The sequence below is a fragment of the Procambarus clarkii genome, chromosome 9 (assembly GCF_040958095.1).
Source record: "Procambarus clarkii isolate CNS0578487 chromosome 9, FALCON_Pclarkii_2.0, whole genome shotgun sequence".
NCBI lineage: Eukaryota > Metazoa > Arthropoda > Malacostraca > Decapoda > Cambaridae > Procambarus > Procambarus clarkii.
This window is the reverse complement of record NC_091158.1, coordinates 51,390,646-51,413,962: the sequence shown is the minus strand read 5'-3', so window position 1 is coordinate 51,413,962 and position 23,317 is coordinate 51,390,646. Positions and strand designations below refer to the sequence as shown.

The window sequence follows — 23,317 nt, the reverse complement described above, 5'->3', positions numbered from 1 at the left end:
GCCTCACACCGACCGGGGTGGGAGTTACCCTACACGAACCAAGTTCGGGTGAGGAAGCAGCCAGACAAGCGTCGCACCGGCCTGTGGTGGTGGGTGGGAGATGGTTTAGTTTGCCCACTGACCGTTTTTGGTGCCACCTCTATGGTGCCTGCTACCCTGTGATGTCACAGATTCTCAGCCTATTGTTCCCATTGATTTGTCACAAGGCTGGAGTGTTCATTCCGTGACTTTGTTGGATATACAGTGGTACCTTGCATAACGATCGCCCCACAAGGCGAATATTTTGGGTAACGACTGGCCCGATCGGCGAGAAATCGTCCCATATGACGAACGCTCGTTTGTGTAACGTTGTTGGAAATTCCCAACACTGAATACAACACGGGTGTATTCTCATTAATTATTACTAATTCTACTAATCATTGTAGTGATAAAATTAACCCAACGTAGAGTTCACATGTACTAATAATTACATCTGTACAATAAGGCTAGAATTCTTACATCACCCGACGCCAGTATTGTGTCAGATTCCATTGTAATAAACACATTTATATCCAGTGTGTCTGAGAATTGAATTTGAGTCTCTATAAACAACGGTGTTCTGTGTGATAATTAATTACAGATGAACTGATCCCCAACTAGAGCCAAATAGACGTTTATAGTTATAACTGTTATCTAGTAATAAATTTAACGTCACGCGTGAATGCCCTGGAGAGACTTTAATTCATCTCCATTGTTCGTTTACTATCATAAAACGGGCAAATAATAATATTTAACTCCTCTAAATAATAAACCCGTCCAAACCCGAGCATTTCAATCACAACTGCGAGAAATGATAATATCCGTAATAAATAATTTGAGTAACAAATGCGGGACGCGGAGCGGGGCGGAGGAGACGCCAGTACACGAGGCAACGCACTCACGACGAGACGCCATTACCCAGCCACCAGGGTAGACGCCATCAAGAACTCCAGAAGAAAGTCGCCACTGTGAGGTGTGAAGAACCTTTGCAGACATTAACTTTGCTGGTGTCAGTGTCACTTTACATAACAAGTTGAATTGTCAAGAGATTTAATTTGACATTCAGCTAGAACCTGTTAAATTTGGTTCTATGTAATACCACGTGACCGGCCAGTGAAGCGCGTCAGTATCTAGGATAGGCTGGACCGGAACCTAGGACGCGAACTTCGGCAAGCCTTAACTTACACAGTGCCCTTATTAGCTAAGTACCTTTATCCTTATTTGATGCATCATATAGGGGGTGGGTTTATAGCTGGGTAGCTTGTCGTGACGCCGTGCGACAACAAAAACTACAGGTCATTATTTAATCTTATTATTAATCTCACTTTCTTGAACATAGATATCTAGTAGCTTAATCTGTTGCTACTGAATACAATTTGATTTACAGCGTGTGTGAAGAATTCTCCGAGCTGTCATTTCCCATGTTAATCAACTCCCAGTGTTCCATGACGAGTCCAGGAGAATCAGAGGATGAGTCGTAACTAACTTCTTGGAAATCATCTTCAAGCTAAGACTCCTTTCGTATTCCTTGATTTCTATTATCTGTATTCCTTTACATGCAGAACTCTGTTCATTGGATTGACATGTGTTTATTATAACTATTAATGCTTATGTTCGTGATTTATGTTCTCATTGATGATAAAGATAATGATTCTATAAATGTTCATAGGATTAGATTATTATACATTGGACTGGTGAACGAACCACACTAGTTCCTGGACGTATTGAGTTCCAGTAATAACCCCCCAATATAGGTGTTTGAGGCTTTGATTCTTTTAATTATACAGCCCATTAATTATTTCAGTGATCATATTCTCTAGTATTTTATCCATAGTTACTGGTTCATCTAGGAATTTTCTAATGATCATATTTTCTTAGTTTCCCTCTTTACTATAAAAGCGGGTGGTCCTTCATAATTGATTTTCATTACATTAATATTTAAATAAATAGAGTCAAGCCCCAAATGTCCCACAAACGTCAACACCACATGGTGGGGTCACGCCGCCACTGTCGACAGTGTTGTATTGGTGTCACACATGACCAGTATCCATCTGTATCGCTCCACACACAATTCTGATATTCGTGTTGTTTTTGTTTGTGGTTTTGTGACTACAATTCTGAACGCACGATGTCGTCCAAGAAGCAGCCTGCGAAAGCAGGAGTTTGCAAGGGGAAGAAAGAGGCAATCACTGTGGAAGTGAAGAAAGAGATCATAGCAAAGCACGAGCGTGGTATTCGTGTGGTTGATCTTGCCAGGGAGTATGGCAGGGCTCCCTCAACAATATCCACCATACTGAAGGGCAAGGATAAATATAAGACGCTTGACGGGGCCAAAGGAGTTAGCAAGCTCACCAGCAAACGTCCAAAACTCCTGGAAGATGTGGAACGGCTACTGCTGGTGTGGATGAATGAACGACAATTGCATGGCGATTGTGTCTCTGAAGCTATCGTTTGCGCTAAGGCTAGGATGCTGTATGTGGACCTTGTCAGGAAGATACCAGGTGCGTCGTCTCAAGATGAGGTATTTAGGGCAAGCCGTGGCTGGTTTGAGAACTTTAAGAAAAGGAGTGGTATACACAGTGTTGTGCGACATGGGGAGGCTGCCAGCTCTGATAAAGGTGCTGCTGAGGCTTTTGTGCCAGAGTTCCAGAAATTTGTTGATCAGGAGCAGTTTCTGCCACAAGTTTTCAATTGTGACGAGACCGGCCTTTTTTGGAAAAAACTGACGAAGAGGACCTACATCACGCAAGAGGAACAATCATTGCCTGGCCACAAACCGATGAAGGATCGCCTTACTCTCGTGCTCTGCGCCAATGCAAGTGGCGATTGCAAGGTCAAGCCGCTGCTCGTCTATCACTCAGAAAATCCACGTGTGTTCAAAGCGTTTAAGGTTCACAAGACACGGCTGAATGTGATGTGGAGGTCGAACAAGAGGTCCTGGGTCACGCAGATCTTCTTTAGTGAGTGGGTAAATGACGTTTTCGGCACCACAGTGAGAAATTATCTCGTCGACAAGCAGTTACCACTCAAGGCCTTGCTTGTGCTCGATAATGCACCTGCGCATCCTCGCCAACTGCAAGATGATCTGTTCCCTGAAAATCAGTTTATCACCATCAAGTTTCTTCCTCCAAACACCACGCCACTCCTCCAACCCATGGATCAGCAGGTCATTGCTAATTTTAAGAAGCTCTATATGAAGGCCTTGTTGGAGAGATGTGTTCATGTGATTGACACCACAGAGCTGACCCTCAGACAATTCTGGAAGGAGCAGTTCAATATCATGGGGGCCTTGCGTTTGATAGATAAGGCCTGGGAAGGGGTGTCACGGAGAACCCTACACTCTGCATGGCGAAACCTGTGGCCTGAGGGTGTCCCTGAGCGAGACTTCGAAGGTTTCGGTCCTGCACCTGCATCTGCATCCGCACCTGTGGATGACCCGGAGGCTCTTTTAGTGGATGATATTGTCGCTCTGGGACACACACTGGGTCTGGAGGTGGATGCCGCTGATGTGCAGGAGTTGGTGGAGGAGCACAGTGATGAACTGACCACCGAGGAACTCCTGGAACTGCAGAAAGAGCTGGTGCAACAGGAGGTACAGGAGCTCTCATCGGGGGAGGAGGAGGTCTGCGAGGATGCTATCCCATCTAGTGAGATCAGGGACGTGCTGGGCATGTTCGAAAAGGTGACAGCATTTGCGGAAAAGCATCACCCTGAGAAGGCGGTGACAACACGGTGCGTGAACCTGTTTAATGACAATGTGCTGTCTCGATTTAGGGACATCCTCCAACGAAGACAAGTGACAAGTGCAAGTGACACGCGATATGGTCAGTGGACAGGGTGGGAAGAGACGTGCTAGTGATATTGAACCACAACCCGGTCCTAGTGGGGTTAAATTCCCAAAGAGAGCGAGCCCGCCTGACCCAGAGGTGGTGTCACCCTCCTCCCCGTAAGCCCTCTCCTCCCTCCCTCCCGATCAGCTCCCTCAAGCCAGCGACGACGCTTCATAAGGTAAAGTGAATATACACATGGAAACAGTCAAACAAACATTTATTTAACATGTACAGTATAATATTACCAGTGTATAATGTCATATTGTTGTTTTAGGGGGTGGAACGGATTATTTGTATTTACATTGTTTTGGGTGGGGAAAATGTTTTGCATGACGCCGGTTTCACATGACGACGGCGGCGTTGGAACAGATTAAATTCGTTATGCGAGGTACCACTGTATCTGCACAATCAAGGAACTTCCGTGCACCATGTCGGCTCCAAATGCACGCATTGTGTCAGTGAAAGCATCAACAAGTGGGATACATAAAAGAAAGAGGTCAGTGATGACATTTGAGAAGAAAGTTAAAATAATTAAGAAGGTGGGGAACGGTATCCCGAGAAGTGTCGTGTGCGTTGGATATGGCATTAGCAAAAGTACTGTTTTTTATCTTCTTCAGGCTAAACCTATAATTTTTTACTTTCTCTAAAAGTGAAAGTTGTAAGGCAATACGAAATAGAAAGGTAGTAAGTAAAGCAAAGGTGGAGAGTGTTGATAATGCAGTGTGGGAGTGGTACAGAGGTGTGAGGTGACAAAGAAGCCAGTGGCAGATGATGTCACAAACAAATGTCAATTAAAGAGTCTTTTGCAATGGCTTCCAAGAAAGCTCGCATTGCATCACCTGCACCTGACTCATCACATGTTGACCCAGTCAACCCAACACCAGTCAAAGTCAACCCAGTGAGGAGAGAGGCAGAAAGAAATTTTGAAAAAGGGATTGCAGACAAATGTAAAACAGAACCAGGTCTATTCTATAAATTCATAAACAACAAATTGCAGGTAAAGGATAATATTCAGAGGTTGAAAATGGGAAATAGATTCACGGAAGATGAAAAGGAAATGTGTGAAACACTAAACGAAAAGTTCCAAAGTGTGTTTGTACAAAATGAAATCTTTAGGGAACCAGATACAATAAGAATTCCAGAGAACAACATAGAGCACATAGTGGTGTCTAGAGACAAAGTGGAAAAAATGCTCAAGGAGCTCGGTAAGAACAAAGCAGCTGGCCCAGATGGCGTTTCACCATGGGTTCTGAGAGAATGTGCATCTGAGCTCAGCATTCCACTTCACCTGATCTTTCAGGCATCCCTGAGTACAGGAATCGTAGCAGACGTGTGGAAACAGGCTAACATAGTTCCAATCTACAAAAGTGGCAGCAGGGAAGACCCCCTCAATTATAGACCTGTATCATTGACAAGTGTAATAGTGAAAGTATTGGAAAAACTAATCAAAACTAAATGGGTAGAACACCTAGAGAGAAATGATATAATATCAGACAGACAGTATGGTTTTCGATCTGGAAGATCCTGTGTATCGAATTTACTCAGTTTCTATGATCGAGCCACAGAGCTATTACAGGAAAGAGATGGTTGGGTTGACTGCATCTATCTGGACCTAAAAAAGGCTTTCGACAGAGTTCCACATAAGAGGTTGTTCTGGAACTGGAAAATATTGGAGGGGTGACAGGAAAGCTTCTATCATGGATGAAAAATTTTTTGACTGATAGAAAAATGAGGGCAGTAATCAGAGGCAATGTATCGGAATGGAGAAATGTCACAAGTGGAGTACCACAGGGTTCAGTTCTTGCTCCAGTGATGTTTATTGTGTACATAAATGATCTACCAGTTGGTATACAGAATTATATGAACATGTTTGCTGATGATGCTAAGATAATAGGAAGGATAAGAAATTTAGATGATTGTCATGCCCTTCAAGAAGACCTGGACAAAATAAGTAGATGGAGCACCACTTGGCAAATGGAATTTAATGTTAATAAATGTCATGTTATGGAATGTGGAATAGGAGAACATAGACCCCACACAACCTATATATTATGTGAGAAATCTTTAAAGAATTCTGATAAAGAAAGAGATCTAGGGATGGTTCTAGATAGAAAACTATCACCTGAGGACCACATAAAGAATATTGTGCAAGGAGCCTATGCTATGCTTTCTAACTTCAGAATTGCATTTAAATATATGGATGGCAATATACTAAAGAAATTGTTCATGACTTTTGTTAGGCCAAAGCTAGAATATGCAGCTGTTGTGTGGTGCCCATATCTTAACACTTTGGTGCACCCCGCTCGCCACCCCTCAACTGTGCGATATGGGACCCAGGGTGTCACAGGAGTGCGCGTAAATTCTGAAAAGTGTATACTCTCTTCAACTTTGTCACCTTAATTCTCGTCCTACGAGATTAAATTTGGTATCATTGTGTTCGCAATAGAATTCTCTACAGCACTAAATGCATACAAACTCCAAAAGCCTGGCTAATTACCCGCAGCAAACAGAGAAAGTGCGAACGAGTTACCCAGGAGCGCGCAAACGCGATAAAATGTTTTCACTATTTTCACTCTGGTCACCTCAATTTTTATCCTAAGTCTTTCATTTTGGTCTCAATGTGTTCGCAATAGAATTCTCTAGAGGAACATTAGCATATAAAATAAAAAACCTGGTCACGCTCCAACCGCCGACGAGTTGAAGACGGGCCACAAGTTAGCCGCGAGTGAGTGCTCAGCCGCCTTCCAGCTACACTCCCAATTCCCGCCCTTTTCAAGCCTTTCTTTCGCAATTTTCTTCCTGGAAGGGCCTTGTTCATGATCACTATCCATCGTGGAGTAAGCGTAGATAGTTTCTAAAGCCGCAGTAAGAAATATAGCCACGGAAAATAGCCGAAATGTTCACACGTTAGAGATGCGAGGGGAGGCGACATTGGTCACAACAGTGGAGCGAAAACAATGGGCCCACGGCATGTGCCAAGCTGCCTGAGGGCCACGAGGCTCAACAAAGAAAATGGGAAGACATTGGCGCGCATTTTAAAACCAGTCCCAAAAAAATCGGATAAAAACCTGATTTTTGGTGATTATTTAAAGTGGATGGCGCAATGCTGCGTCATCCCCGGAATTACCGCCAGTAAACGGATGACGCAATGCTGCGTCATGCACGGGCAAAAGTGTTAAGAAGCACATCAACAAACTGGAAAAGGTGCAAAGACATGCTACTAAGTGGCTCCCAGAACTGAAGGGTAAGAGCTACGAGGAGAGGTTAGAAGCATTAAACATGCCAAAACTAGAAGACAGACAAAAAAGAGGTGATATGATCACTACATACAAAATAGTAACAGGAATTGATAAAATCGACAGGGAAGATTTCCTGAGACCTGGCACTTCAAGAACAAGAGGTCATAGATTTAAACTAGCTAAACACAGATGCCGAAGAAATATAAGAAAATTCACCTTCGCAAATAGAGTGGTAGACGGTTGGAACAAGTTAAGTGAGAAGGTGGTGGAGGCCAAGACCGTCAGTAGTTTCAAAGCGTTATATGACATAGAGTGCTGGGAAGACGGGACACCACGAGCGTAGCTCTCATCCTGTAACTACACTTAGGTAATTACACTTAGGTAATTACCACCAACATCCACCACTACCTCTTCCATGTAAATAACTATGCTACATCAACATCAATCAACATAAGCAGATCAGGACTTCACTTATTGGCGAGTACAAACAAAATATGGTCGCATTTATGCTATGAACCTGTCGATTTTCCCCCTAGAGTTTATTTTAAAAATCAATAATTTTTTTTTTTACATTTCTAATTTATTTTTTCCCTCCATTTCTCGTTTACGAACTTACATAATAACCAACGGGTCTCGTCCCCAAGGGGTTCGGAAACCAAGTGGTGCTCTGTATATATAAATATATAACACTACACACTATTGAATAATATTACTGCAAAAAATTTTGAAATCAGAGACATTGAAGTAATTAGGTAATAATATCTTTGTGGCAACTCCCACTTGACAACTCAGGCAGAGCAGACCTCCTCTGGTGCCTGCTATGTCAATGCCTCTTTTTTTTTTTGCCAGACTTCCCCGCGCTATTTTGGCCAAAATATGCCCCTTGTGATTTTATTTTTTTTTCCCATGATCAGGGAACACAAATAAACACATTTGTAAGACAAAGTATTTTTTTTTTTTTTTGTGCCTGTGGGTGTTGAAGGCCAAATAGTCTAGAGCAGCTTAGAGGTTAAAAGTCTAGTGACTACACGAACCCCGTGTAGCCACGAGACTTTTAACCTCTAACCTGCTCTGGGCTATTTGGCCTTCAAAACCCACAGGCGCAAAAAAAAAAAAAGTCTTACAAAAGTGTTTATTTGTGTTCTCCAATCATGGGAAAAATAATACAGTAAAAAATCCTAAGTGGCATATTTTAGCCGAAATAGCGTGGGGAAGTCTGGCAAAAAAGAGGCGCTGACATAGCTGGCACCAGAGGAGGTTTTCTCTGCCCGAGCTGTCAAGCGGGAGTTGCCACATAAATATTATTACCTAATTACTTCAATGTCATCAGCTTGCTTGATACCTGCTTGATGGGGTTCTAGGAGTTCTTCTACTCCCCAAGCCTGGCGACTTGTCAGAGTTTGGTCCACAAGGCTGTTGCTTGGAGCAGCCCGCAGGCCCACATACCCACCACAGCCCAGTTGGTCCGGCATGTTTTTTAGAAAACAATTGAGGATGTCCACGGTTGTTCCGGCAATATTTCTTATAGTCGCTGGGAGGACGTTGAACAACCGTGGACCCGTGGACCTCTGATGTTTATAGTGTTCTCTGATTGTGCCTATGGCACATCTGCTTTTTACTGGTTCTATTCTGCATTTTCTTCCATATTGTTCACTCCAGTATGTTGTTATTTTACTGTGTAGATTTGGGACCTGGCCCTCCAGTATTTTCCATGTGTATATTATTTGGTATCTCTCTCGTCTCCTTTCTAGTCATTTGGAGAACTTTGAGACGATCCCAATAATTTAGGTGCTTTATCATGTCTATGCGTGCCGTATATGTTCTCTGTATTCCCCCTATTTCTCTGTATTCTCAGCTTCCTCAGGACTCTTGTAAACAGATGCCATTTATAAAAAAAAATATAGTGGGCAACATTCCCGGGTGTAAGAGCCTCAGTACCGAGCCACCATGGCTGGTACATGTTGCTGGTGCACGCAGCACGAACTAACAGCACTGCTGGTGCACGCAGCACGAACTAACAGCACTGCTGGTGCACGCAGCACGAACTAACAGCACTGCTGGTGCACGCAGCACGAACTAACAGCACTGCTGGTGCACGCAGCACGAACTAACAGCACTGCTGGTGCACGCAGCACGAGCTAACAGCACTGATGGTGCACGCAGCACGAGCTAACAGCACTGATGGTGCACGCAACACGAGCTAACAGCACTGCTGGTGCACGCAACACGAGCTAACAGCACTGCTGGTGCACGCAGCAGGAGCTAACAGCACTGCTGGTGCACGCAACACGAGCTAACAGCACTGCTGGTGCACGCAACACGAGCTAACAGCACTGCTGGTGCACGCAGCACGAGCTAACAGCACTGCTGGTGCACGCAGCACGAGCTAACAGCACTGCTGGTGCACGCAGCACGAGCTAACAGCACTGCTGGTGCACGCAGCATGAGCTAACAGCACTGCTGGTGCACGCAGCACAAGCTAACAGCACTGCTGGTCCACGCAGCACGAGCTAACAGCACTGCTGGTGCACGCAGCACGAGCTAACAGCACTGCTGGTGCACGCAGCACGAGCTAACAGCACTGCTGGTGCACGCAGCACGAGCTAACAGCACTGCTGGTGCACGCAGCACGAGCTGACAGCACTGCTGGTGCACGCAGCACGAGCTGACAGCACTGCTGGTGCACGCAACACGAGCTGACAGCACTGCTGGTGCACGCAACACGAGCTAACAGCACTGCTGGTGCACGCAACACGAGCTAACAGCACTGCTGGTGCACGTAGCACGAGCTAACAGCACTGCTGGTGCACGCAGCACGAGCTAACAGCACTGCTAGTGCACGCAGCAGGAGCTAACAGCACTGCTGGTGCACGCAACACGAGCTAACAGCACTGCTGGTGCACGCAGCATGAGCTAACAGCACTGCTGTTCAGCGTGTGACTACAGCATCGCCTAAAAATGTCAAACTATATATGTAACTGGTATTATTTAGCAATGATAGTATTACAGAAGACCCCTGACTGTGATAAAATTGACCAGGATTCTGATAATAGCAGGACTGTTGTGATAATTAGCACTGTGTACAGTATGGTGGGAGCAGTAATGCTGAGGGAGGTCGCATCTGCTGACTTTATATTCACCTAGTTGTATTCACCTAGTTGTGCTTGCGGGGGTTTGAACTCTGCTCTTTTGGCCCGCCTCTCAACTGTCAATCAACTGTTTCTACTACTACAATTTTAATTTTTTATTTTTCACACCACACACACACACACACACCCCAGGAAGCAGCCCGTGACAGCTGACTAACTATTTACTGCTAGGTAACAGGAGCATAGGGTGAAAGAAACTCTGCCCATCGTTTCTCACTGGCGCCCGGGATCGAACCCGGGACCACAGGATCACATGTCCAGCGTGCTGTCCGCTTGGACAGCACGCTCCAAGCGGACCTGTGGCCACCTGTTATTGTCTGCACTCACCATACCAGCTTAGTGGTTCACTATGGAGAACACAAATGTAGATACTTATATACTGTATAACATATGTATATAGTGAAATAACAGCAAAAGGAGTATGTTGGGAGGAGCCATTTTGGTGACAGGTGGTGTCGACTGCTGGCTGCTGTGTCTCTTGACAAGCAATTTTGTTGTGGCCACTGTTGTTTGGGCACCATACCAGCTTAATTGTACAGTTATGGTGAACAAAATATGTAGATACTTATATATAATGTGTGTTTATAGTGTGAAAGCAGCACAAATGTTATAGTGGGAGTAGGAATGCTGGCGAGTGAGGGAGGGAGCATCAGCTGATTGTGTGGCGATCTCAATTATTGTCTTGACTCATCATACTAGCTTAGTTGTACAGTTGGTTCACACATTTTATTATATAAATATATCACACTACACATTATTGAGTAATATTATTGCCAAAAACTGAGAACAAATCAGAGACATTGAAATAAATAGGTAGTAATATCTTTGTGGCAACTCCTGCCTGACAGCTTGGGCGGAGCAGACCTCCTCCGACACTTGCTCTGTCAACGCCTCATTTTTGTCAGACTTCCACACCCTCTTGAAGCCAAAATATGCCCCCTATAATTTTTTTTATTATTTTTCCCGTGATCAGGGAACACAAATGAATACATTTTATAAGATGAAAAAAAGAATATGTATTTTTGTATTTCTTGTGCCTGGGCATGTTGCAGGCTATAATTGCAAGAGCAGCCCCTGGGGTTAACCCTTAAACTGCGCAACACATCAATAGCTGTGGTGAGTAACTGTCATGGAACTGCGCACCACAGCTATTCGTGTGTTGGAGTACCACGCAAGATTTAAAAGTCCCACGGCTATATGGGGTTCACATCAGCTTCCTCAGGGCTCTGGGGAACAGATGCCATTTAAAAAAAAAAATCATGGTCAACATTCCCAGGTGTGAGAGCCTCAGTACTGACTGAGCAACCAAGGCTGGTGCACGTAGCATAAGCTATCAACACTGCTGTTCAGCTTGTGACCACTGCATCTCCTAAAAATGTCAAAATATACATGTGCCTGCTATTATTTAGCGATGATAGTATTACAAAAGACCCCCCCCCTGTGATAAAAATGTCCAGGATTCTGATAATAGCAGGAATGTTGTGATAATTAGCGCTGTGCATAGTATGGTGGGAAGAGCAATGCTGAGGGAGGGATTTCCCCCCCTCCCCGACCCCTGAAAGAACGATAAGTCCAACATTTAAAGACGAGAAAAAGCCACTTGCAGAAACTGCTGAAGCGCAGACTTTTCAAATAGCAAGGACAAAATGGCAATAAAAACCTAAGAACCAGGGCCCAGGTAGAGGCCAACAAGGAAACGAGCACCACGCACCAAAACGCGAAGCGAAAAACCGTGACACCGCAACCCACAGGAGCGGCACCACCAGCCCCAGCAGGGCAGAACGATGCACATGTCGCAGAGGAAGAAATGAGGAGAACTATGTAGAACATGTACTGCACTAAAACATAAATGTACTGTCCTGAAAGGGAACACAAAGAAAAGGCCCAACGAAAATTAACTGTAGGGCAGGAGTGGATGATCGGAAAACTATATCTACCAGCAAACACTGCAACGCAGAAGCTGGTAGTGACAGACAAGGATAAGAGGAAGAACTCAGACCTATAATGGAACACTGGGCCCGTTCGACAACAGGGAACTGAACATGAACACAGCCCAACTTAGCACGAGCATGAGAAAAGCCAACATGCACCTTCCAAGATACACAACAATGTGTAGTATAGAGGTACTGTAGTAATACATAAAAATGCAAAGAAAAGACCTTAACCCTCAAACCGCTAGGGGTCCAAATGGAATTAACACCCACAGGCGCAACAAAAAAAAAATCCAAAAAATTCTTTCAACTTATAGAAGTGTTAATTTTTGTTCCCTGATCACGGAAAAAATAACAAAAAAATCGTAGGTGGCATATTTTAGCCGCAATAGGGTAGGGAAGTGTGGCAAAAAAGGGGCGTTGACAGAGCCTTCGCTGGACGAGGTCTACTCCGCTCAAGCTGTCAGGCGGCAGTTGCCACAAATATTTTATTACCTAATTATTTCAATGTCTCTGATTGATTTTTTTCTTAGTTTTTTTTGCAGTAATATTATTCAATAGAGTGAATTGTGATATATTTATATAATAAAATGTGTGAACCATCGCTGTACTCAAAATTATGGTGTGCATATTAGTGATTCAATTATTATGTTCATAAAACAATAAACAAATAGTTTTGCTGTTATTACACTATATGCACAGGTTATATATAAGTATCTGCATGTTTTGTTCACCTTAACGAACCACTAAATTGGTCTTGTGAGTCAAAATGCAACAAGGTGTGACTGCCACACACCAGCCAGCCACTCACTGCCACTCCCTCCCTCAACACCTCACTCGCCCTCATTCTCCTCCCACAATACTGTTTTTGCATTTATTCCTATACAGACGTTATATATACATATTTACATGTTTTGTTCACCAGAACTGTATATCTAAGTTTGTATGGTGAGTAAAGGCACAAAGACGTAGCTACTCACACAGTCAGCTGGTGGCAGCCGCCCTCAAGGCCAGGCGCACTAATATTTCTCCTTCAACAATATTGTTTGTGGTGTTATTACGATATATACACACATTATATATAAGTATCTACCTGTTTTATTCACCATACCTGTACAAATAAGCTGGTATGGTGCCCAAAGACCATAGTGGCCACCAGTAAACAACATGACAAGTCGTGCAGACGACGCACCTACATCACCAAAACGGCGGCTCCCAACCTACTCCTCTTGCTGTTATTACACTCAATGCACACGTTATATATAAGTATCTACATTTGTGTTCACCATAGCGAACCACTAAGCTGGTATGGTGAGTGCAGTCAATAAAAGGTGGCCACACACAGTCAGAAGACGACGCCACCACCCTCCCTCCCACAGCCTTACGCCTCCCTCCATGGAGCACAGCGCTAAATATCACCATAATCCTGCTATTATCAGAATCCTGGTCAGTTTTATTACAGTCAGGGGCCTTCTGTAATAATATCATCGCTAAATAATAGCAGTATCATATATATTATGGCATTTTTAGGCGATGCTGTGGTCACAAGCTGAACAGCGGTGCTGTGAGCTCGTGCTGCGTGTGCCAGCCTTGGTGGCATGCTTAATACTGATGCTCTTACACCCAAGAATGTTGGCCTGGATTTTTTTTCTAGGTGGCATCTGGCAACTATCGATCGTGTCTGGACTATAGCTGCCCCTATCCCAGGCGGGGTGTTTAAAATATAGTGCTAGACACGAAATCATATATATATGATGTGCGCGGTTTCGGTTTTGTCACTGAAATCATATATATATGATTTGTGCATTTTAAGGGTTAAATATTGTCCCAGCACTAGAAACTAGGGACAAGAGCATAAGCAATATGAAGAACTTAGAAGACCCAAGAAGCAATTGGCAACAGAATGTACATGAACAACCATATACACAGAGAGACTTGTAGCGAGGATAAGCAATACACTCTCCCCCAACAATCTCATGTGCTAATGAGAGAAGCCAACCCTCACATTAACACCAAAGTTCAGCCCCCTAATGACAGGTAACATCCCTTCCAACCTATTGGAGGATGGTGAGGTGTATAGGTGTATACATGTATATCCATATGCAATGTATATATAAGGGTGCAGCCAGGCACTGAATGACAGTCAAGAATTTAATGTCCAGAGTCCAGAAAAGATCCAGTCGCTTAAAGACGAAACCAAAAAGTTACCAAAATCCAGGGCTGTGCCCCAGTGTAACAAAGAACAACATATACGTACAGGTTAAGGTCACATTAAGACTCATGCAAAGAGGCCAAGCAAACAGTACAAACCATACCCAACACTAATTCCAAAAGCGAGAACCAGTGCCTGGCTGACAGTGTCACCAGATCGTATAATCTCGCCTGTAGAGCGTAGGCACTATCATGTCACGACACAGCTTACCAGTGTAACATTCCGGGAGCATTGCAAGTGGAGCATGTCCAGAGATGCGTGTGCAGGAGGAGAAGAACAGGTATAGTGTAGAGGTGGAGGCGGCACCACTCCGAGCCACCCCATACCCTAGTTTTTTTCAGAGAAAAGAACTAGGCGAGTGTCCTCATATATAAAATCCAGAACTCCCCCGGTAACAAGGGGGCTATGATTAGAGAGAGAAGATAAACGAGAGCGGCGTACCACCCATAATTACCTAAGTGTAGTTACAGGATATATGAGCTTCCCAGCTCATATAACGCTTTGAAACTACTGACAGTCTTGGCCTCCACCACCTTCTCACCTAACTTGTTCCAACCGTCTACCACTCTGTTTGCGAAAGTGAATTTTCTTATATTTCTTCGGCATCTGTGTTTAGCTAGTTTAAATCTATGACCTCTTGGTCTTAAAGTTCCAGGTCTCAGGAAATCTTCCCTATCGATTTTATCAATTCCTGTTACTATTTTGCATGTAGTGATCATATCACCTCTTTTTCTTCTGTCTTCTAGTTTTGGCATATTTAATGCCTCTAACCTCTCCTCGTAGCTCTTGCCCTTCAGTTCAGGGAGCCACTTAGTAGCGTGTCTTTGCACCTTTTCCAGTTTGTTGATGTGCTTCTTAAGATATGGGCACCACACAACCGCTGCATATTCTAGCTTTGGCTTAACAAAAGTCGTGAACAGTTTCTTTAGTATATCGTCATCCATGTATTTAACACTTTGGCGTGCCCCGCCCGCCACCCCTCAACTGTGCGATTTGGGTCCCAGCCTTTCACGGGAGCGCGCGTTAATTCTGAAAAGTGTATACTCTCTTCAACTTTGTCACCTTAATTCTCGTCCTACGAGATTAAATTTGGTATCATTGTGTTTGCAATATAATTCTCTACAGCACAATATGCATATAAATGCCAAAAGCCCGGCTAATTACCCGCAACAAACATAGAAAGTGAGAACGAGTTACCCAGGAGCCCGCAAAAGCGCTAAAATGTGTTCACTCTTTTCCCTCTGGTCACCTCAATTTTCGTCTTAGGTCTTTCATTTTGGTATCAATGGGTTCGCAATAGAATTCTCTAGAGGAACATTAGCATATAAAATAAAAAACCTGGTCACGCTCCACCCGCCGACGACTTGAAGACGGGCCACGCGTTAACCGCGAGTGAGTGCCCAGACGCCTTCCAGCTACACTCCCAATTCCTGCCCACAAATGTTTAGTATTTAGTATTTTAGTATATGTAGTATTATAGTTTAGTATTTTTTGTGTAGTAGTTGTACATCACATAAGCATTGCAGATAGCCATTTGCACAAAATAGATGGTCATTTTCTTCGTCCATTTGTGAGTTTTCCTTATGAAGTGATAATATTTGATCATTTGGTCACTACTCGTTACTTTTTGACTCATAATAGCTACTTAGTGGTTCGTTATAATGAACAAAACATGCAGATACTTATATATAATCTGTGCTTATAGTGTAATAACCGACAAAGTATTTGTTCACTGATGGATGAACATAATTGAATCAACAATATGCACACCATATTTTTGAGTACAGCAATGATTCACTTATTTTATTATATAAATATATCAAACTACACACTATTGAATAATATTACAGCAAAAAAACTATGAAAAATCAATTAGAGACATTGAAATAATTAGGTAATTATCTCTCTGTGGCAACTTCAGCCTGACAGCTGGCGAGCAACAGACCGCCTGGGACGCACGCTGAGTCAGCACCTATCTTTTGCCAGACTTCCCCGCCCTATAACGGGCAATATATGCCACTTACGATTTTTTTATTATTTTTCCCGTGATCAGTGAACACAAATTAACAGGTTAGGAAGAAAAAATATTTTTTTGTTTTTGTTTTTCAAAATTACATGCGCCTGTAGGGAAGAAAGGATATTATACCCCTAGCATGTTAAGGGTTAACCCTTAACATGCTAGGGGTATAATAAAGTAACGAAAAAGTAACAAGGCGTGACCGCCGTGTACCAGCCAGCCACTCACGCCCTCACTCAAGTCATCTGACTCACCCACATTCTCCTCCCACAATACTGTTTTTGCTATAATTCACTATATAGTTTGATATATTTATATAATAAAATGAGTGAATCATTGCTGTACTAAAAAATATGGTGTGCATATTGTTGATTCAATTATGTTCATCAATCAGTGAACAAATACTTTGTCGGTTATTACACTATAAGCACAGGTTATATATAAGTATCTGCATGTTTTGTTCACTATAACGAACCACTAAGTAGCTTTTATGAGTCAAAAAGTAACGAGGAGTGACCGCCGTGTACCAGCCAGCCACTCCCGCCCTCTCTCAAGTCATCTGACTCACCCACATTCTCCTCCCACAATACTGTTTTTGCTATAATTCACTATATACAGACGTTATATATAAGTACCTACATGTTTTGTTCACCATAACTGTACATCTAAGCTTGTATGGTGAGGTGAGTAAAGGCACAAAGACGTAGGACCTCACACAGTCAGCTGATGGCTGCCGCCCTCAAGGCCAGACGCAATAAATTTCTCCTCCAACAATACTGTGTGCTGTTATTACGCTATATACACACATTATATATAAATATCTACCTGTTTTATTCACCATACATGTACAAGTAAACTGGTGTGGTGCCCAAAGACCATCGTGGTAACCAGTAAACAACACCGTCGTCTGCACGGTGGCGTCGTGCAGACGACGCCACCGCCCTCACCAAAACGGCGGCTCCTAACCTTCTCTTGCTGTTTATACCCTCTATACACACGTTATATATAAGTATCTACATTTGTGATCACCATAGCGAACCACTAAGCTAGTATGGTGAGTGCAGTCAATAAAAGGTGGCCACACACAGTCAGAAGACATCGCCACCACCCTCCCTCCCACAGCATTACTCCTCCCTCCATGGCGCACAGCGCTAAATATCACCACAATCCTGCTATTATCAGAACCCTGGTCAGTTTTATCAGTCAGGGGTCTTCTGTAATAATATCATTGCTACATAATAGCATGAACAAGTATATTTTGGCATTTTTAGGCGATGTTGTGGTCACAAGCTGAACAGCAGTGCTGTTAGCTCATGCTGCGTGCGTCAGGCTTGGTTGCTCACTCAATACTGAGGGCAATAACACCCGGGAGTTTGGCCCACGATTTTTTTTTTAAATGGCGTCTGTTTACAAGAGCCCTGATGAAGGTGTGGTGAACCCCGTGTAACCGCGGGCCATTTAAATCTTGCGTAGTACTCCAACACGTCATATGACGTGATGCGCAGTTGACTGGAACAACGTCCAACACGTCATATGACGTGATGCGCACTTTAAGGGTTAAGGACCTGCCCGAAACGCTGCGCATACTAGTGGCTTTACAAGAGTGTAAATACTGTACTATGCTATGTATTCTCAAAAACCCAATGTACCTTCTTGTATATAAATAAATAAATAAATAAATAAATAAATAAATTTCATTATTTCGAAGCTGTAGGTCACTGAACCGTGGCGACGAAATCGAACGAAACATGCATGGTGGTGTGCATCTGAGCTCAGCATTCCACTTCACCTGATCTTTCAGGCATCCCTGTGGACAGGAATCGTAGCAGACGTGTGGAAACAGGCTAACATAGTTCCAATCTACAAAAGTGGCAGCAGGGAAGACCCCCTCAATTAGAGACCTGTATCATTGACAAGTGTAATAGTGAAAGTATTGGAAAAATTAATCAAAACTAAATGGGTAGCACATCTGGAGAGAAATTATATAATATCAGACAGACAGTATGGTTTTCGATCTGGAAGATCCTGTGTATCGAATTTACTCAGTTTCTATGATCGAGCCACAGAGATATTACAGGAAAGAGTTGGTTGGGTTGACTGCATCTATCTGGACCTAAAAAAGGCTTTCGACAGAGTTCCACATAAGAGGTTGTTCTGGAAACTGGAAAATATTGGAGGGGTGACAGGTAAGCTTCTAACATGGATAAAAAATTTCTGACTGATAGAAAAATGAGGGCAGTAATCAGAGGCAATGTATCGGACTGGAGAAATGTCACAAGTGGAGTACCACAGGGTTCAGTTCTTGCACCAGTCATGTTTATTGTCTATATAAATGATCTACCAGTTGGTATACAGAATTATATGAACATGTTTGCTGATGATGCTAAGATAATAGGAAGGATAAGAAACTTGATGATTGTCATGCCCTTCAAGATGACCTGGACAAAATAAGTATATGGAGCACCACTTGGCAAATGGAATTTAATGTTAATAAATGCCATGTTATGGAATGTGGAATAGGAGAACATAGACCCCACACAACCTATATATTATGCGAGAAATCTTTAAAGAATTCTGATAAAGAAAGAGATCTAGGGGTGGTTCTAGATACAAAACTATCACCTGAGGACCACATAAAGAATATTGTGCGAGGAGCCTATGCCACACTTTCTAACTTCAGAATTGCTTTTAAATACATGGATGGCGATATACTAAAGAAATTGTTCACGACTTTTGTTAGGCCAAAGTTAGAATATGCAGCAGTGGTGTGGTGCCCATATCTTAAGAAGCACATCAACAAACTGGAAAAGGTGCAAAGACATGCTACTAAGTGGCTCCCAGAACTGAAAGGCAAGAGCTACGAGGAGAGGTTAGAGGCATTAAATATGCCAAAACTAGAAGACAGAAGAAAAAGAGGTGATATGATCACTACATACAAAATAATAACAGGAATTGATAAAATCGATTGGGAAGATTTCCTGAGACCTGGAACTTTAAGAACAAGAGGTCATAGATTTAAACTAGCTAAACACAGATGCCGAAGAAATATAAGAAAATTCACTTTCGCAAACAGAGTGGTAGACGGTTGGAACAAGTTAGGTGAGGTGGTGGTGGAGGCCAAGACCGTCAGTAGTTTCAAAGCATTATATGACAAAGAGTGCTGGGAAGACGGGACACCATGAGCGTAGCTCTCATCCTGTAACTACACTTAGGTAATTACGGATTAGACCCGTCCACTTGCACAAGGGTTGTTGTGCCAATAACATGAATAATTTCTCAAATAGCTGATTTCTATCATATTACAGTATATTTTTTATTTTATTTAGTTCAGCTTAATTAGGATAATTAAAAACTATTAGAACACCAGTTTTAAAAATGATTTATTTATCTGAAACTTTCAAAGTCATGGGTCGCTGAACTATGACAACACAGATTAAAGTGAGTGAAACCTCACTGTAAAGGGAGGTTTACAGTACAGTATTCCCTTATCTGTCCACCCTCACTCATCTTGTTTCATCACAGAAAATGTATATAAGAAGATTTCAACACATTAGCTAGCTATTTACGCTTTAGCCTTTAAATTAATCTACAAAGATACGTGCCATAAATCAATGAATGAAAATCATGGAAATACAGTCGTTCACTTGTGTGGATCACTCTGGCTGGTGTTTGGTTCATATGGTTCACTTCTGTGATCCAACTTGTCATATGAAGGAATTATTGACTGTAACCTGTGACAGAACGGGAAAGTTTTCCACCAATCTGTGAACCTTGTCCCAACATCGTAACCAAGTAGAGCACTTGTGGACCACTTGTGTGGTTCACTTGTGTGCTCCACTTGTGTGCTCCAACTTGCCATATGAAGGAAATATTAATTGTAACCCGTGATAGAATGGGAAAGTTTTCCACCAGTCTGTGAACTGTGTCCCAACATTGTAAGCAAATCTGCATATTCCCTTCTTCAATGAGCCAGAGTACGCCGAACCGGGTGAGTAAATCAGGCCTGAAAAGTGTGCAACCTAGCCGGAGATGCTGCGAATTGGGGTACGTTGAATCGCGGTTGTACCGTATACACACGTTATATCTAAGTATCTTCGAGTTTTGTTCACCATAACAAACAACTAATTTGGTATGGTGAGTCAAAAAGCAACGAGAAGTGGTCACAACACCAGCCAGCCCGCCACTCGCCCCCACTTCCTCCCCACAACTCCTCCCTCGCCAACATCCTCCTCCCACCATGATGTTTTTGCTTTTATTCACTACTGTATATATGAACCTTAACCCAAAACCCGTTTCGTAACCCGAAAAATTTGTAAAGAGGGGCATTTGTAAGCCGAGGTCAACTGTACAGTGGAACCTCGGGTTATGAGCGTCCCTGTTTACGAGTTTTTCGGGTTATGAACCCGATTTGTTTGGAAAATTTGTATCGAGACATGAGCATTGCATCGGGTTACGAGTTTGTTGATACACGTACGGGCCGACCTAGCACGTGGTGGCACGGTGATCGCGCCTCAGTTTACCAGTGCCTCATGCCCAGTGACTATCCCACCTGAATTCTTCACAAGGATTTACAGTTTTTTTGTCAGATTTTTGGCCATTTGAGCATAAAAGATGTTATTATATACAGTATCTTGCCATGGGTCCCAAGAAAGCCAGTGGTAAGGTTCAACCTAAGAAAATAGTTGTAAGTAGAGGCAGTAGAAGATGTCCCTGCCACTGACACCACTTGCCTCCCTTCACAACAACTTCCACCACTTGCCTTCCTTGACAACAGCTTCCACCACTGACACCACTTGCCTCCCTTCACAACAACTTCCACCACTTGCCTCCCTTGACAACAGCTTCCACCACTGACACACTTGCCTCCCGTGACAACAACTTCTACCACTGACACCACTTGCCTCCCTTCACAACAACTTCCACCACTGACACTACTTGCCTCCCTTGACAACAGCTTCCACCACTGACACACTTGCCTCCCTTGACAACAGCTTCCACCACTGACACCACTTGCCTCCCTTCACAACAACTTCCACCACTTGCCTCCCTTGACAACAGCTTCCACCACTGACACACTTGCCTCCCGTGACAACAACTTCTACCACTGACACCACTTGCCTCCCTTCACAACAACTTCCACCACTGACACCACTTGCCTCCCTTCACAACAACTTCCACCACTGACACTACTTGCCTCCCTTGACAACAACTTCCACCACTGACACCACTTGCCTCCCGTGACAACAACTTCCACCACTGACATACTTGCCTCTCTTGACAACAGCTTCCACCAAAGCCTCCCTTGAACCAGGCTTCCACCAAAGCCTCCCTTGACAACAGCTTCCACTACTGACACCACTTCCCTCCCTTCACAACAACTTCCACCACTGACACCACTTGCCTCCCTTGACAACAACTTCCACCACTGACACACTTGCCTCCTTTGACAACAGCTTCCACCACTGACACCACTTGCCTCCCTTGACAACTTCCACCACTGACACACTTGCCTCCCTTGACAACAGCTTCCTCCAATGCCTCCCTTGACAACAGCTTCCACCACTGACACCACTTGCTTTCCTTGACAACAGCTGCCACCACTTGCCTCTCTTGACAACAGCTTCCTCCAATGCCTCCCTTGACAACAACTTCCACCACTGACACCACTTGCCTCCCGTGACAAAAGCTTCCACCACTGACACACTTGCCTCCTTTGACAACAGCTTCCACCACTGACACCACTTGCCTCCCTTGACAACAACTTCCACCACTGACACACTTGCCTCCTTTGACAACAGCTTCCACCACTGACACCACTTGCCTCGCTTGACAACAACTTCCACCACTGACACCACTTGCCTCGCTTGACAACAACTTCCACCACTGACACACTTGCCTCCTTTGACAACAGCTTCCATCACTGACACCACTTGTTTCGCTTAACAACTTCCACCACTGACACCACTTGCCGCCCTTGACAACAGTTTCCACCACTGACACCACTTGCCTTCATTGACAACAACTTCCACCACTTGCCTCCCCTGACAACAGCTTCCACCAGTGACACCACTTGCCTCCCTTGACAACAGTTTCCACCAAAGCCTCCCTTGACAACAGCTTCCACCATTGACACCACTTGCCTCCCTTCACATCTTCCACCACTGACACAATTTGCCTCCCTTGACAACAGCTTCCACCAGACACCACTTGCGTACCTAGACAACAGCTTCAACCTTTGACACCACTTGCCTCCCTTGACAACAGCTTCCACCACTGACTCACTTGCCTCCCTTGACAACTCCCACCACTGACACCACTTGCCTCCCTTGACAACAGCTTCAACCACTGACACACTTGCCTCCCTTGACAACAACTTCCACCACTGACACCACTTGCCTCCCTTGACAACAGCTTCCACCACTGACACCACTTGCCTCCCTTGACAACAGCTTCCACCACTTGCCTCTCTTGACAACAGCTTCCACCACTTGCCTCTCTTGACAACAGCTTCCACCACTGACACCACTTGCCTCCCTTGACAACAGCTTCCACCACTGATAACACTTCCCTCCCCTGATAACAGCTTCCACCACTGACACACTTGCCTCCCTTGACAACAACTTCCACCACTGACACCACTTGCCTCCCTTGACAACAGCTTCCACCACTGACACCACTTGCCTCCCTTGACAACAGCTTCCACCACTTGCCTCTCTTGACAACAGCTTCCACCACTTGCCTCTCTTGACAACAGCTTCCACCACTGACACCACTTGCCTCCCTTGACAACAGCTTCCACCACTGATAACACTTCCCTCCCCTGATAACAGCTTCCACCACTGACACCACTTGCCTCCCTTGACAACAACTTCCACCACTGACACCACTTGCCTCCCTTGACAACAGCTTCCACCACTGATA

General features: G+C 44.0%; 1 protein-coding gene across 1 annotated transcript; it reads left to right on the top strand.

Moving 5' to 3' along the window:
* Positions 1-2,146: 2,146 nt before the first annotated feature.
* LOC138362932 (tigger transposable element-derived protein 1-like) lies at positions 2,147-3,874 on the top strand. Its single transcript, XM_069321513.1, has one exon. It carries the CDS (start codon positions 2,147-2,149, stop codon positions 3,872-3,874), a length of 1,728 nt encoding a protein of 575 aa, XP_069177614.1.
* Positions 3,875-23,317: the final 19,443 nt, after the last annotated feature.